Here is a 16,175-nt window from a genome sequence, read left to right as displayed (position 1 = left end):
AATATCATCAATGTCAAATGATAATTATGTCTTATTGATTTGATTTTGTACATTGTTTTCATTTAATTTTACCGATTTCCATACAACCGAACAGTTGTGGATTTGAGTGCCTAACGAGTAAGTAAATTGTGTAATCTTGACAATTTAGATAGTAAGCGGTACGCTGAATTTTTTATGAATAAAATTGTTAATATTTATTTGTGCAGTAATGTATTAAAAATAATTGTTAAAACAATCATTATGAGTGTACAGTTATCTAACCAATACAATAACGGGTATACCAGTAAATGTCACCTGATTAATATGGTTCCTCTTGTAATTCAGTTATAATAAACAAGATCCGTTGAGATCCTTTTGCTTTATACCTTTGTTCGTGTGCTCAAATGCACACGAATTATGTACAAGCGAATTAAATGCACTCAATTCCACTGGACCAAAACAAACCTGTAAGCCACTCGTCCTTATTAAGTTGTACTGCCGATCTTTCACTTATACTATACATAAATGTTTTGAATGTTCATTATTATTACTGATTTGAGAAAAACAACCATTTCATTAAAAAGTACCTCAATAGTTTAAACAAATGTACAAGTAAACGAGAAATTAAAAAAAAAAAAACGATATGTCATATATATTATATAATTTAATATATTTTAAATATAATACAAATTTATTAACTATAATTATTTAAAAATTATCATCATCTTCATTAGTTCTAGACGTTGTCATGACGAGTGCAGCCTTTGGTCTTAAAATAATGTTTTCGGTTCGCACCAAATTCCTAAAAATGTATTTACAAATTCTATTAATGTTATCGAATTAACAACATAAATGTTTTCTAATATGAGTTCACTAATAAACTTACCCTGTGACAAGACCTGAGTTAACACTTGAAACTTTGACCTTTAAAATGTGTGGTAAAGTATATCTAGCATTTAAAAGATTAACTCTTTCCGTCTCACTACCCAAATTAATAACAACAAAGTATGTTGGATGGTCTAAATAACTCCTATAAAAGTAACATTCGATTTAAACTACAACCTGGATCGGACGTAAAATAATTTTTTACTGACGACAACATCTGGTAAGTATAACATTAAACTTACCTTGAAAAACCAAGCACCCATTTTGATAAAATGAACACATTTAAGTCTCCGTACAATATTGTTGGGCTTTTTGTTAAACTCACCAACTGTTTGTAAGTTCTCAAGTGGCTCTTATATTTTGTTTGTTGTTGCATGTTATCCCTCCAAAACTTTGGATTGACGGGAAGCCAAGGTTTAGGACCGTCGGAAAACCCTATTCAAAATATATTACACAATGGGCATTAGGCATTTACATCAAATTATAATAGTTTTCTGTTATAGATACCTGCATTTAGGGAATTATCCCAAAGGAATGGACTCCTTTGTGGATCTCTGGTAAACTTTTCATATCGCCTGATTCCCACGTTTAATCCCCACGGGTCAACTGCTTCATCCCATCGAATGTACGTGTCTTCCATGCCGAGTTCATCGCCATTATAGGTGACGGTCGTACCCGGCAATAGCATTTGTGCCATTTGGATTCCATCAATAAGCATTGAATCTAGTCTCGATGCTACTCTATTCTTATCGTGGTTTCCAAGCTAAAAGATAATGATAATGGCTGAAGAAATAGGTTGACTAATAAACCAATATTGTGATAACTTACTACCCAGTTTGGCCATCTTCCCTCTGGTATATTGGCTAACCAAGAGGCAATAACGTCTCTCATTTGTTTAGCGTCCGATTGACGATTGAAATGTTCAATGAAGAAAAAATTAAATGGAAAATGAGCTCCGAGTGCTGTATCATTACCGTAGTATTGCATGATTTTATCCACGGGCGAGTAACATTCTACCATAAACATTCTGAAAACGTGTGTGAAAAACATTTTATATATATATATTCGGAGGTTAATTGTTTCCCTTATTATAATTCTTATTTGTGAGGGTAGCAAAAATTCTTTAAAAAAAAAAAAATCCTTTGGATTTTAAACAAAGATGTTCGTTTGCAGATTTAATGTATGTGCTAATATAAATTATTGTCCTTGCCTGGATGTATCGTTTTCGCTCTTCTTATAACTGTCTATCACCTCTCTCCATTGGTGAACCATTTCATACGTTTCCGGTTGATCTAAAGTATATATATGATTTAAAGAATAATAGTCATTAGGTTCGCTTTCAGGATCGCCAGACTCCGGTTCGTTGACTAAATCAGCTCTTTCGAATATAAAGTTAACTGCGTCAAATCGGAAACCGTCCACGCCACGGTCCAGCCAAAAGCGCAAAACGTTCTAAAATAATGATTCTTTTAAATAATACAACATTTATAGATCATAAAATATCATTTTCAGATATCGTATAAAAATATTTTCTTGGAATGTATTATTATTGGAAAATATTATTGTTGTACCTTCATTTCTTCTACTAGCATTGGAGATCTATAATTAAAGTCTGGTTGTTCAACCAAGAACTGATGAAGATAATATTGTTGACGTTCCTCGTTCCACTCCCATGCCGAACCGCTGTTAAATACTGCTAACTAAAACAATCATAATTTAGTTTATTAATCCATCATGAAAATAATTTTAAAAAGCTAGTAGAATGGGGTCAGATAATGATCATAGCCGGTGAGTCGCAGGTCTACAGAAATTGTTATAATATGTATCAATAAGTAGAAGTAAATTTCATTATACAACGCTATACGATCGTACTGATCGATTCACAAAATATACGTATTCATTTCTTTATTTAGCGTAGGATAGACGAAGACCGGAATAATCGGTATCCAAACCCCATAAATGATATAGGACAAATGGCTTAAAAGAATTTATTCAAAACAACTGAATGTAAGCACTGAATATCTGAAAGGGGGGTAACCATTTTAATTAATTTGAAAATATACACCTAGATAATCAAACTATGACATAGCGCACTTAAGTGTATTGATAAAAATCATTGTTAATGTGTAGATAGCAAAGAAAGTTCATAATGTTTTTTACCCAATTATTAGGAGGTTGTTTTCCTTCTTTTGTGTAAACTGGATCTTCCCAAACATAGTAGTCTGTGAATGGTGGAATTTTTTTCACAGATTTCAAAAACCATTCATGCAAATGACTCGAGTGATTTGGCACAAAATCCAATAAAACTTTTATTCCTAAGATTACATTTCTCATATTAATATATTAATGCATATGTGTACCGACAGTATTACAATTAAACAAAAAAGTTAGCGTTGGTTGTGTAACAACGGGTTAAGAGGTATTATAGCGGAAAATTATCACTTCGAAAAGGTCCAAATTGAGCTTGACTAGGGGAATCAACATAATAAAACTGGGTTACTAATTTATTTATTTCTATTTTTTTTTTTTATAAATATTTTTGAGCAAACTAAAAAAATAATGCTTACCGGCGTTATGATATGTATTAAGCAAGCGATCAAAATCTGCTAAAGTTCCAAAGACTTTTTCAATTTGCTTAAAATTTGATATGTCATAACCAAAGTCAAACTGTGGTGATTCGAATATCGGAGAAAGCCAAATTGCACCAATGCCTAAATCTTTTAAGTAGTTTACTTTTTGAGTTACTCCTAAAAAAATGTATTTAATTATATCACTAAAATTCACCATAATTAAATTAATAGTTCACCAACGCCACATCGCCTAACGTTAATCATATTACAAACTGTACATTTTTAATACATTTTTGTATTAAATAAATAAATATTATGACCAACTATTAATAGATGAAAACAAACAATTACACCGTTGTCTTTTTGTAGAAACCATCTCATATTTTTTAAAGTTATACATAATTATGGGATGCGAACAAGCGTTGGAGTTCAACAAAAATCTATCGGAATTAAAACTATTTTCAACAAGAAAGCAAATATTTGAACTGGCATCCTGTCTTTTTTTTAAATTAAATTATTTCATGAATTTTAAAAATAGCTTATGAATAGAATACACTGTTTACTATGATATGTACTTACCGTTTAAATCACCAATGCCATCACTGTTGGTATCTTTAAATGATCTCACATAAACCTGATAGATGATACCGGTTTGCCACCAATCTAATCCGTTTGTATTATTGTAGGCCTTATAGATATTCTCGGAATAGACAACATTGTGTGTGATTGCCAACCCCAAGGAAAAAAAAATACGAATCATTTTAGTTTTCAAAATAATACAATATAATATAATTTTATACTATAGCAGCTATAATAAGTGTTTGGATTTTTATTGATAACTGTTATGGTTGCATGATAACATATCTTCTTATATTCCGTTTTTTAATCCCAAATTGTACTACTTTTAAATCTTCAACCTAGCCCATTGTTTAGTATAATTTATTACTACAATAAAATTATGTATTGCCATTATTTGAGGATTAGGTAGATTACATAGTATGTTATTATGACTGAAAAGTAAACACGGTCATTTGGCTTAGTTGACTCACGATAACAACATAACATTGTTTAAACCACTAAATTAGATACACTTACTAATGTATATTGTCATAAGTATTTCAGGCTGATTTAATAATTATTAATTTGTCTATCTATGATATGTCTATCGACAGCACTATGATCTGCTATACGATTACCCTACATTCTGACAATAATATCCATCAAAGACTATACAGGTTAATAGTTGCAATCTAAATTCCAAGTTGTCTGTTAATCCCTACTTCCCTACCTCACCATTATCTCGCATAATCTATACTTTTTTTATCTTTTAATTTTAATTTAAAAATAACATTTACAACCTGTACATAAAAAATATGCTAACAATGTAATAAATGACTTGTAGACTACGAGTAGAGAAGCTATCCAGTGATAGGGCCCTTAATCTATACTTAATCTAAAAGACCAGCACAAAAAAAAAAGCATTCGGATTGACATTATTATATGTTATTTGACCGAGATGGTTCTTTATGAGTGACTAGGAAAGTGACTAGTTAACGTCATTCTTTCACAGACCGACTTGAGTGAAAATACCGTTCTCCGACTTCTTCAAATTCTCTTATTATTATTTTTCGTTTTTTTTAAGAAGCGTTTTAACATTTAATTTTGCCTTTTTATATAATGACACTTACATATGGAGATCTCCTAACTCCCGCTTGATATTTTTCATTTATTTTCATGTCCGGTCGTCGTTAAATTAATTCATTTCGAGAATTCGTCGAAATTACTATATTATATTATTCAATGTAAATTAACTTTTATAGTAACACTCAAAATACTATTTTTCGGTTGTTATCAAAACCAATAACGCTCGATAAGGTCGAATAAAATAATTATCGCTGAATGGTTTAAAAAAAAAACAATTATTTATAAATTAATATCAAAAGTATTAATTGTTGTCTGTATAGCGACGAATGGAACTTTTGTTGTTTTATTTAATTTATTATAATATTGCACAGCACAACAGTCATCGCCGATGTAGCACTAGTCATATTTTTATATATATGTAAAAAAACAAACTTTATGGCCATTTCTGGTGTACATATGCCGTACCGAAAAAAAAACGTTATATCAAACATGGATGAATAATGTGCCCGAACTTTGTTCTTAGAACTAAAACACAATAAGTGTACATCAATAATGTCGACTTCAGCTTTTCATAATGATCACTCTGTATTCGATTTCCGCGTGGGCAATGTTCTTGTGTATAGAGCATGTTTTTGTTTAACAACTTGTTAGTGGTATTAATGATACGGTTACGATAAGGTAGTAGCTTAACGATCTATTTTTTTTTTTTTAGACATTTATCGATCATAGCATCGTCTCGACACACTCAATAATGTGTGCGCTGTTGCACTAGCCAGTGTGTACAATATTATGCACGTCGGCTACAACGCTTACACGTTGCGGAATTATGTCGGGGCATAATATATCGCGTTATTATTATTATTACATATAATATAATAGAGTAAAATATATTAAGTAAGTATATATACGCTTTTGGCGGACGCACAAACGAATCTTTTTAAACGCGCCTAGCCGACGAACACATTATACTTACAGCGGCGAACCTTTCCCTCAACTCCGTCCACACGTGGGTAGTAATTATTATCCGTTCCGTGGGGTATTTTTTTTTTCTCCAAAACGATAGAAATAAAATGTGTCACAAAAATAAAAAACCGGCTACTATTACTTCTACTACTCTATTGCTGCTTCCCCGTCCATCGCCGGGTCGACCTGTTTGGTTGCAGATTTCAGCTCCTCACGCGACACGCACATAAAATAATGCCCACATTTATTACGTGTGTTAACAAAACAAATAAAAACCCTAACAATCATTGGGAAACTTATACCTTATTATAACCTTGCACATACTCGTATTATATTATGTATTATATATTTTTTGGCTTCCTCAGCTATTGCTGACGCTTTATCATAACATGTCTTATGTTTTATATAGTTTCAAGTTTTAAGTTTGAACCATACATCTGTGCAACAAGTGCAAGTATTTTTTTGTAATTTGGGAGGACACGCTATTGGCAAGGGATGTACAGAAAAAAAAAACAACTCGGTGTCTTGACCCGAACCAGAGAAATATTTTTAATAATTTCCAAGTCGGAGTATTTCTCATTTGATTAAAACGTCCAAAAGCAATGCGTAGCTGGAGTATTAATAGTTCTTAAGCCCCAATGATTGATCCCTCGAACGTTTTGGTAATAGCCTTAGGATAGTTTTGAAGAACCCGGCGATGGCATTGTGTGCGTCGGATATTTGAAAAGGATATTTCACTTATTGAAAAGGCATTGTCCGTTTCTGGGAAGCTTTACTTTTGAACTTATTGAACTCTACACTGTTCACAACTATACATGCACACACGAGCAAACATCTTTTCGCTTCTGGGCTCGTTTACGGGAATGGAACTTTTACATGATGAAGGTTAACAATATACCGAATAGCATTGTACTTAAACGTTTATTCACGTTAAAAAATATTGAATTCGTAGATATATGACGTATATCTAAATTAAAATCAAGGATATTATGACTGTTTTGTGGAAAACGAGGAAGTTGATTCATTGTATTGTAAAATTTCAATAAACAGAACATTTTCGCAAAAGAATGGCCGATGACCACATTTTTCTAACAATTTATGACTCACAAAAAAAAAACTGAATATCCGTTTTATTTTTGGGAACATTTCACACTGGCGTTGTACATAGTATTCAATTATTAACTAGTACACTTATTTTGTTGTGAGAAATAATTAAAATCTAATCTAAGTTTAATTGTTCTTATTATTTCAATGGCCATCATACATTTTTTCGATAAAATATAATTTGTGCACATATTCTAGAGTGTTCTAAATCTAAATTCAAGAAGATATTGTTAAATCCTGACGAGACACTCTGTATCCATAAAAGAGCGACACGAGCGACGAAAAACATGTTGTTGTACATTTGTTTCTTCCCATAACCCGTAAAATGGTTTATTTAAACTAGTGCTAAAAAAAACATTGAATAGTAGTATACTGTACTAAAACTCAATAACAACAAACAAATATGGAAATAAATATGTTTTTGTGCGTCCATTGTTTCGTACAACCAAAAAAACAAAATACAGCTTTAACCTAAAACTCACAATTTAGTAGTGCAAAAACCACAACTGCTGTGTGACTTACTGTTTATTTATTTATTTATTTTTGAAGTTAAAACTAGGTCATGTCGCTTACTTGGCCATTGGTGTTGCTGGTTATTATTAATCCGTTGATATCAGCTACCAAATATCTACAAGAAATGCGTGAAACCAGAGAATGAATATGAATTTCAAACCCCTGAATGTCTTCATACCTTGGGCATACTTACAATATATATGAGTTATACAAATAAAAAACTTATTAAAAAAAAAAATTATCAAAACCATCTTGATCGATGACAATATTGTTGTAATAGCAAAAAAGAATAGCTTCTACAATTTGCTTGTAAAAGAACGACGTAAATGTTGTTCATAATTACCAAATCTTAATAAACTTTTTGTCAACATTAACTATTTTAGTGATAGAATCTTTTATTTTGATTTTCAAGTATCATTGCAAGCGCAAGCCAGGTGGTATGTATTAAATAATATTAAGTCTAGTTCCTTTTATATAAAATAACAGCTATTAGTAGACTATAGTTTTTAACACAATATCATGATATTGACCATCTATTAATCATGTAACTAACTATAATATATATATGTTTTTAAATATATTATGAATTCGTGTTAGTTATCTGGTATAACATTTTGACGGGAGTTAATGTTGTCAGTAAGAGTTTGCAGTATTTTTTGCCGTTTGAGTATTATTTGATAAGGACTAATATTATAACTTTTTCCACTTTTTAGACTGCACTTATTGAACATTTTTAAAAAGCCCGATTACCAATATTGTTATAAATAAATAGAAGTCTAAAAGTAGTGAGTAGAAGACAATTTTTTTTTACGAACACTTAGAAAATAATTTGCGCGATATAAGGATTAAGCCTTAAGAATAATATTATCGAGATGCTGTGTTAATATTTTGTACAGACAAAATCAATTATACAAAAAGTAAATTTTGTTTTTTTTTTTATATAATGAAGTATTGTATAATGTGCACGAGGTTAGGTTATGTTCACTAGCAATTAAGTGTAAGGTTATCTAACGATCAAGTTCCCAGTTGAAGGTGTTACCTGTAATATGAGCAATGGGTGTTCGGCTATTTTAGCGATAATATACAAATTTTTTATAACGTTTCACATCATTTTTTTAATTTTTTTATTATTATATTATTAGCCGTTCAACTATACAACAATTGTCCGTATCGAGTGAATATTGCAAGTGTCGCGTCAGTAAATTGTTGGAAAATGCGTGTAACCTCTAAGGTACCTTTAATTGTTTGTTTTTGCACGTTTAAAATATAATATTATCTTATCGATTGGTGTTTTTTTTTTTTAGATTTCCATATTGTGTTTACTAGTCGTATTTTTTGCACTGTCCACGAGTGCTGGTCCACTGACTAGGCCAGTATTGTCTAGTTCGACATTCAAAGACGAAAATGGACAGATCGTCTCACAAGTAAAGAAACACGTCGCTGAAATATGTACTTGTCAACGATTTGAACGTACGGATGTGCCTACCGTGACGACGACGTTCAAAGGCCCAGATGGATTCCCTGTCACACAAATTAAGGACAGCGTCGTTGAAACATGTTCTTGTCGACCCGTTGACGACGTTTCCGGACAAACTTTCAATGTTTCTATGGTCGACACAACCACAACCAAACAACCACCGCACAGTGGGAGCAATTAAACGTTTAGTTGCTCAATAATATTGGGTACATGAAAAAAACCAGAAAAGTCAGTTTTTTTTTAGTCTAGTAATATCATGTTTAAAAAAATTTAATAAAAAAAGCTTATAAGAAAATAATTAAAAATGGCTACAATCTAAATCGTTATTAAAAAGGGGCAGATTTGACCAACTTTCTGATATACTATTATTACACTTAATTATGTAAAAAAAAAAAAAAAAAACGAATAATGATGTGTAAATAAAATAGAATTTCTGTAATTACAAGATAATATAGGAAATATATGCCTATTTATATATTTTAATACACAATATTAAAACGCTTACTCAGTGCTATATGTTGATCCGTTAGCTAGAAAAAAATGTTTTTTTCACTAAAAAAGCTAAATAACTAAAATGTAAAACATAAGTGCAAATGCAAGTGCTTGGAACAAATTCAACGATCTGAATGAGCCTTACCTATGTTTATCTGCTGAGTACTTAATGATTATTATGTATATATTGATATATTTATCATCGTCAGGTATGTGGCAACAAAGAATAATAACTATGGTCAATAATTACCACGATAATTTTTTTTATTTTTGCCCAACTTAAAGTCTCAAAACTCAAAACAAGGAAGAGGGGCAAAGGTGTTTTTGTTTGTTGGTGATTAACGTTAATAAAATTTTTCACAGTGTGTCCTATTTCCTATTAAAGCTGAGGTAATGTCTAACACAGGGGTGGATAGGTGTAAATTTCTGATAACGACTCTTAAAGATTGATCAGATTGTAACTGATAGGCGTGGAACTGGGCGTCATTATTTTTTAAGAAATGGATTAGCCTTCTATAGTTGTCCGGCTGGGTTAGGTTAGGTTGCGTGCACATTAACAATTATTTTTGTAGAATATTACACTTCTAATAATGTTAAACCTGAAACTTCATGATAACAACAGACATATGTATTATTGTCATTTCTTTATATTAAATGTTAAACAAAGTATGAACGTATCGTTGTACAATACAGACGTTTTAATGAAAATTAGAAATACTTTTTGTATACATATAAGTTATAACTACTCATGTCAAAGAATGTGTGTTAGTCGGGTTCGTTATTTTTAATAATATTTTTAAAAATATGAAGTAAAATGAAATCTTTAAAAATGAAGCACAGTCTTTGCTATATAGCTATTGTGGTGTAGTGATACATGTGTTGTAAGAAATACATTGTAAATATTATATTAAAGATCAAAATCTATAGACACTGTAAAACGAAGATCTAAATTTAATTGTTTTTTAGGTAGTCGGGTTCCTAAACTTCGGGTGAGTTCATAAGAAAAATTAATCTACAATCTAGAGCAATAATAATTATAAGTGTCCATTAATGTTTAAAAAAAGTATTTGGTTTAATTTTTGTAATAATTAATAGGGTCCTACCAAACAAAAAAAAAATATTCAAAACAATTTATAAACACAATGAAAATATACAATATATTATAACATGTTATAGTTGAAGAGTTGTTTTTAACCCGATTGTACAGTTGTAAGCACAGTGTAACCTAGAAAAATATTGCATATTTACTTATGTAAAATAAAATAACAATATAGTTTTATTTGCTGTACATCGCAAAAAACCCAAAACATTATAGCGAACGATAAAATGCTATTAAATCTTTATATAATAAAATTATTCGTTTAAATAAATAAAAATAAATTCCATACACAATACTATGCGATTACGTGGGATGCGAACATCCTTCAAAAATATGTATAGTCATTTAACTTATCCACGTAACTGACATGGTCAACGGTACCGTGTCCTAATCATCATCACTAAGCCACCGCTCATACAGTGAAAATGCTAGGATTGTTCGTCTGGTCACCTAACCACGTGATTGGTCCATTTGGTTTTAAGCCGTTTAAAATCACAAACAAAACATTCAAAATACGTTAGAAACTACTTGTTTTGTATTACATTTTTGCCCAATTGATTGTAATGCAAAATTCATTAGGTACTGCGTAGTTAGATGTATCTCAAAAAATCAAGACTGCCTCGTTTGTGGCGTTTTAAAACTAAAACATGAATTCTAGCATCAATAAAATAGAAATAAAAAAAAAAAAATTCATTTTTCCTGTCTATTGTCATAATACGCCAATTGTCATTTGCATGTCTACAAAATTTTGTTAAAAAAATACAATTTAAATAAACATACCTTTTTTATTGCTTCAAAATTAACGAAAAGTAAATTGTAAAATACACTTAAAATGATATTTGGAAAATTATATGAGGTGGGTGGGATGTGGAAAGGGAGGGCAAAGCAAAATTGTAGATTTTTTAATTGAGCTATTCGATCAGTGTCGGTAATAATGTTAAAAGCTTATAACAGCGATTCATCGCGTGGATAGTTTTAAAATATTGCAAGACTGTTTAAAATAAGGTTTAAAATCGTTGTATATTTACTAAAAACATTGAATAATTAAAACATATGTGTGAAATTATACAGCCTTGAAAAGAATAATAAAATATAAAATTTAATACTTGTTACCCATAATTAAGGCACTCCCAAATAATATTCGTATGTAAATCATTTTATATAATATTCAATTCAGAAAAAACTCATAAAACTTTTGTGTTTATTTATTATGAGTTTAACGCTCACGCTTCTTAAATATGACGACAAATAACTCCACAATGTCAAAACTGTTATCGTCTGAAAAGAAAACTATTTTTAGTTAAGTAGTTTATATTTTTATTTTGTGTCCACTTCTACTTCAACACTTTGACCACTATACTATCATATTTATTTTGGAAACATTAGCAATATTTTTTTGACAATACTTTTGGGAACTGTAAAATCACTCGTTCCCCGTCGCGTTAATATCACAAAACAGTATAGTTAGAAAAAATGTATTTACCGTATCCTTAAATATTAACCCTAACGATGATACAAAAAACCAAAATAATTTATTTCATCGTAAATCGCATACCAATTGAATAATGGACATTTTTCATAATAGGATACAATTTTTTCTTCTACTACCGTCCGTTTTATGTACATATTATCACGGTGGTTTCTCGAGATTTATTTTAATAAGTTCACTCGGAAAAATGTCTACACACGTAAAACCCCCTAGATCGTACACTATGCTCGTCCTCACTATGATAGTTATTTAATATAATTAAGCCGATTCGTTAACGCTTTAATTTACAACATTACCATTGATATCGCCGCATTTAAGGAGAGCTCCAACAGTATCTCCTTTAAAATGGTTGCGCACAAATTCGTCAAGTTCTATTCCGTTGAGTAAGCCGTCAAAGTTTTTGTCGTGAAAAGCGAAATCCGATAACTTAACTCTAACTTCAGAGGTAGGAATGACAAGTTCATGCTGAGAAATCAACAAAGTAATTCACGTAGACATTTATGTTTTTAGATTATATAGTGCACACACAAACGCTATTCACTCGTCATTTGTAGTGTGATAACATGGATTGACCTGATAAAATATACTCTATGAGCTGCGATAGCATTGAGTTGACCAAATTTCCATAGGAAAGTAGAAGAGCATACTACCTAGTACAATTTTTTTGAAGATCCAATAATTTTTTTTCTATACATTTTTTATTTTTTTAGTATTTAATTTATGATTCGCGCAAAACTATGTAAAAAATAAATTGTATGTTTTACTAAAGAAAGACTGGCAACAAAAAAACTATAACCAATAAACAATCTTCGTTGCTGTGTTAATGAGTATGCACACAAGATTAAGCTCTAGATTAAACCTTTACGGAAAATTTCCTATACATTATTCCATTCAATAAATGGGTAGGAGCGTCCTGATAAAAGCATATGAAAGGCAATCGTAATAAAACAATTAATATTACTTCTACTTCGGCCGTTTTGTTGTATTCTGCTGCAAAAACCACCAGCTCTTGACACTCCAAAGCATAATTTTCTATGGTCAAAATATTAAATAATTTGTTTTATTTTATTAAATTATACTTATTAAAACATAGTTGAGAAACATAACAAATATTACATTGCAATTAAGATTACTGTGTACTTATTGCTTCGTACAGATGAAAAGTTATTTTGCCAACTCTATATAAAACGGTATTTAGAACAAACGAGAATATATCAAAAGTATATTCTTACGAAAGCGTTCAAAAGTCCAATTCATATCCTGGACATCAACTATAGATAACTTTTTGATAAACTCTGTTACATAAGTATTATTTATGTAAGGGACAACTACGTTGGTATCTTTAATTAGGACCAGCTCCTTAATATGTTTCTCTGTTAGACCGTTGCCCTAAGTAAAAGTTTTAAAACCATATAATTATAAAGTGTACGAATACATTTTGACTTTTTTTAATGCTTTAATGCGATAAATTATACAAAATATATTTCTCTAAGACATTTTAAATGCCACGCCAATGCAAAAGCATTATAACATGTATAACTTATCAAGCATTTAACGAAACCATAATTTCTTACCTCTGGTTTTATATCCACAAAGGCCAATAAGAACTCTGCGAAATTAATTGTTAGGTCACCTATAAAAATTAATTTAAATTATCAACCTTAAGAATACAATTATTTGCTTCGTTTACTCAATAACACCTTTAAACGTTTTTGCCAAACTTTCTTTCTCGTCTTCATTCAAACTTAAAGCTTGAATGACATTTTTTAATTCTTTAAAGTCAAGTAGACCGTCCTCAACACCCCCGTTTTCGTCGTGGTATCTGAACAGGTTCAAGTAAATTGTTACTTCATGGGTTGCAAATCTCCGTTTCTATGTAAAGAAAAATAGTGCGTAAAAATAAGAAAATCGGATAATTTTTAAATTGTTTCATGTTTTTTTTTTTTTTGTTATTACCAGCCAGTGGTCAGATGGCATATCGGTTTTGGCCAGAAGTACCAAAAGTTGTTGTACTTTTCGACCATCTTTCGTATCTACATTGAACATTAAAATATAATAAAATTCTTAGCAATTTTCAGTCGAGATAGCCAAGACGTGTGCGTTAAATTGAAAAATTGGTAAATATTGGTATGTCGGATATAATTTTTCTGAATGGGGTAAAATTTGATTACAATCGTAAAGTTTAAACCCTGTATAAAATATACTTTATTACCTGCTTCGTATGTAAAACCTGACAAATCCTGCACGCCCATATCATTTATAATTTTTTCGATTTCGTTTGGGGAAATTTGGTCTACAGAGTTTTCAAATCTTTCGAATTCAACAACAATCTTCTCGATTATACTTCTAGTGAGTCCGATGCTCTATAAAGTAACATAAATAAATCATTAAAATACATTCTAAAAACTACCAACTTTTTTAAAATTTTGTTTATTGCAATTATATTTTTATTATATGTTTCTTATTTACCTGTGTCATCGTCACAAAGTATAATGCACAAAGAATAACAGCGCGTTTGAAATGCATAATGGTATTATTTTTCAAACACTTTGTTGAACCAGGAGTACGTCTTTGATACCAAAGTTGGCTGAACAGTGGAAACAGATTCGATTCGGTGTGTTTTTTATATGGCGTGATTAATAAAATTAACATAGATATGTAGATGGGAAATATTGGTATTCGGTAGTTATTTGTTTTGCGGTTTATTTGTTTTGCATACTATATACTTAAAAACTTGTTCTTTGTCCCAATTGTACAGCAAACAATGAATGTTTTTAGTATTCATAATATTATAACAATATTCGTTTAAATAAAAAAAAAGCTTCCATACTCTGCACTATGCGATTAAATTTGCTCAAAGGACGCGAAAATCCTTCTAAATTGTGTATAGTCATTAAACTTATCCACATAATTGACATAGTCAACGGAAGGGTGTCCTACTCCCCCCCCCCAAGCTATCTAATAAAATAGGGAAACCAACCTATCCTAAGTAGCCAGGATGGGTATTTGGTTATACCTGGTGTCCTCCAGCAAATGGTTTGTTGTACCTGCGGGGTTTCCCATAAGGTATTACGGAGCCGTATAGTGTATCTAAGATAGTGACATGAGATTTGGTCTCCTAGTCGACTATCTTGGCGGTAAAAACTGTGGGGTTGCTTGTCCCAGTAGCGTATACTCCGGCCATTTTGACGGTGTTATGGAGAGGTTCCTGTCGCTGGAGTGCTAAATTATAACGCAATGCCCGCTGTTACGTTTAACTTGAGAGAATTTCTTAAATCCGCTTCAAATCAGACCATTTCGGTCAGTCTGATGGTATGACATATTTTGGTTGAATCTAGGGAAAGACAATTGGTTCGTGAGCAAGAGGCTGGAGGGGCTGCTAGCAGTGTGTATACTACCCTGAGCAAACTTGCCGGTTTGACTGTCTGGTCTTCCACTTATAATATCCGACATTATGTCTCCTGGGCGTTGGCTCTAAGTTATTAAAATGGTGTTGATTTTTGGGCACCCATCCTAACCGTTTCCTTTCTTTTCCCTTCGTCGTTACAGTGGACAGGATCGCTTTCAGCCAGTTCAGGATTTCGTAGAAAGGGGTTGGAAGGAGCTAGGCTTTTCGGCATTTCCTGTACCGGTGGGTAAATTGGATTACTGTCGGTTCCAGTGTGCTTCTTCATCCGAACATATCAGTAGATCGCTGATTTGGGTCGTTTGGGACTTTCGGTACGCCAGGTTAATTCGGCGGAAAACGGATTCTTCTTATTTTTTGTTAAAATTAATTTAACCAATATTCAATTTTGGTCGATCCGTGTAAAACATTTTCGTCATTATTTGCTTGTTGTTTTTCGGTTATTTTGCGCGGCCTGTGGAATTTGCTGGTTTCTAGGTCAAAGATGTATTTTTAATCCGACCAGCTACAATAGAGCGGTTTAGCACGCACGATTTAGTGATGGCGCACAGGTT

General features: G+C 31.4%; 3 protein-coding genes across 12 annotated transcripts in view; 1 reads left to right on the top strand and 2 right to left on the bottom strand.

Moving 5' to 3' along the window:
• Nucleotides 1-630: 630 nt before the first annotated feature.
• Nucleotides 631-4,298, bottom strand: LOC126835230 (maltase A3-like). 2 transcript variants are annotated; one of them, XM_050567670.1, is made up of 10 exons: nt 4,014-4,297; nt 3,432-3,611; nt 3,025-3,179; nt 2,436-2,564; nt 2,075-2,316; nt 1,693-1,891; nt 1,372-1,627; nt 1,107-1,299; nt 866-1,009; nt 631-781 (listed from the first exon to the last, which is right to left on the bottom strand). In XM_050567670.1, the coding sequence occupies exons 1-10, from the start codon at nt 4,192-4,194 to the stop codon at nt 688-690; spliced, it is 1,773 nt and encodes a 590-aa protein (XP_050423627.1). In that variant the 5' UTR covers nt 4,195-4,297; the 3' UTR covers nt 631-687. The 2 variants fall into 2 exon arrangements, with proteins under 2 accessions (XP_050423627.1, XP_050423628.1); XM_050567671.1 differs by lacking the exon at nt 3,432-3,611 and having other exon boundaries at nt 4,014-4,298.
• Nucleotides 4,299-7,949: 3,651 nt separating this feature from the next.
• Nucleotides 7,950-16,175, top strand: part of LOC126835898 (uncharacterized) — a 9,893-nt gene continuing 1,667 nt past the window's right edge. Inside the window, exons 1-3 of one of the 5 annotated variants that reach the window (XR_007685255.1) lie at nt 7,957-8,095; nt 8,801-8,889; nt 8,963-9,493. Coding sequence is in view for 2 of the 5 variants with exons in the window: in XM_050568768.1 (XP_050424725.1) it covers nt 8,872-8,889; nt 8,963-9,316 (372 nt within the window). In the remaining 3 variants the exon portion in view is untranslated. Of the gene's footprint in view, nt 8,096-8,698; nt 8,890-8,962; nt 9,494-16,175 lie in introns of those variants that run through there. The other 4 variants (XR_007685256.1, XM_050568768.1, XR_007685257.1 and 1 more) reach the window with 4 other exon arrangements.
• LOC126835897 (uncharacterized) overlaps nt 10,778-16,175 on the bottom strand; it is a 12,606-nt gene continuing 7,208 nt past the window's right edge. Inside the window, exons 1-9 of one of the 5 annotated variants that reach the window (XM_050568761.1) lie at nt 14,685-14,969; nt 14,428-14,578; nt 14,172-14,248; nt 13,916-14,087; nt 13,790-13,848; nt 13,448-13,604; nt 13,177-13,247; nt 12,512-12,680; nt 11,768-12,004 (exon numbers count right to left, since the gene is read on the bottom strand). In XM_050568761.1, coding sequence (XP_050424718.1) covers nt 11,943-12,004; nt 12,512-12,680; nt 13,177-13,247; nt 13,448-13,604; nt 13,790-13,848; nt 13,916-14,087; nt 14,172-14,248; nt 14,428-14,578; nt 14,685-14,867 — 1,101 coding nt within the window. In that variant the 5' untranslated portion in view covers nt 14,868-14,969 and the 3' untranslated portion in view covers nt 11,768-11,942. Of the gene's footprint in view, nt 10,853-11,767; nt 12,005-12,511; nt 12,681-13,176; nt 13,248-13,447; nt 13,605-13,789; nt 13,849-13,915; nt 14,088-14,171; nt 14,249-14,427; nt 14,579-14,684; nt 14,970-16,175 lie in introns of those variants that run through there. The other 4 variants (XM_050568762.1, XM_050568767.1, XM_050568765.1 and 1 more) reach the window with 4 other exon arrangements.

The sequence above is a fragment of the Adelges cooleyi genome, unplaced genomic scaffold, assembly GCF_023614345.1.
Source record: "Adelges cooleyi isolate 19-005CV unplaced genomic scaffold, UGA_ACOO_1.1 ACOO_flye_CR_arks_rails_tigmint_CR_PRNA_23, whole genome shotgun sequence".
Classification (NCBI taxonomy): Eukaryota; Metazoa; Arthropoda; class Insecta; order Hemiptera; family Adelgidae; genus Adelges; species Adelges cooleyi.
The sequence above is the reverse complement of the archived record's forward strand: the minus strand, read 5'-3'. Positions and strand labels throughout refer to the sequence as shown.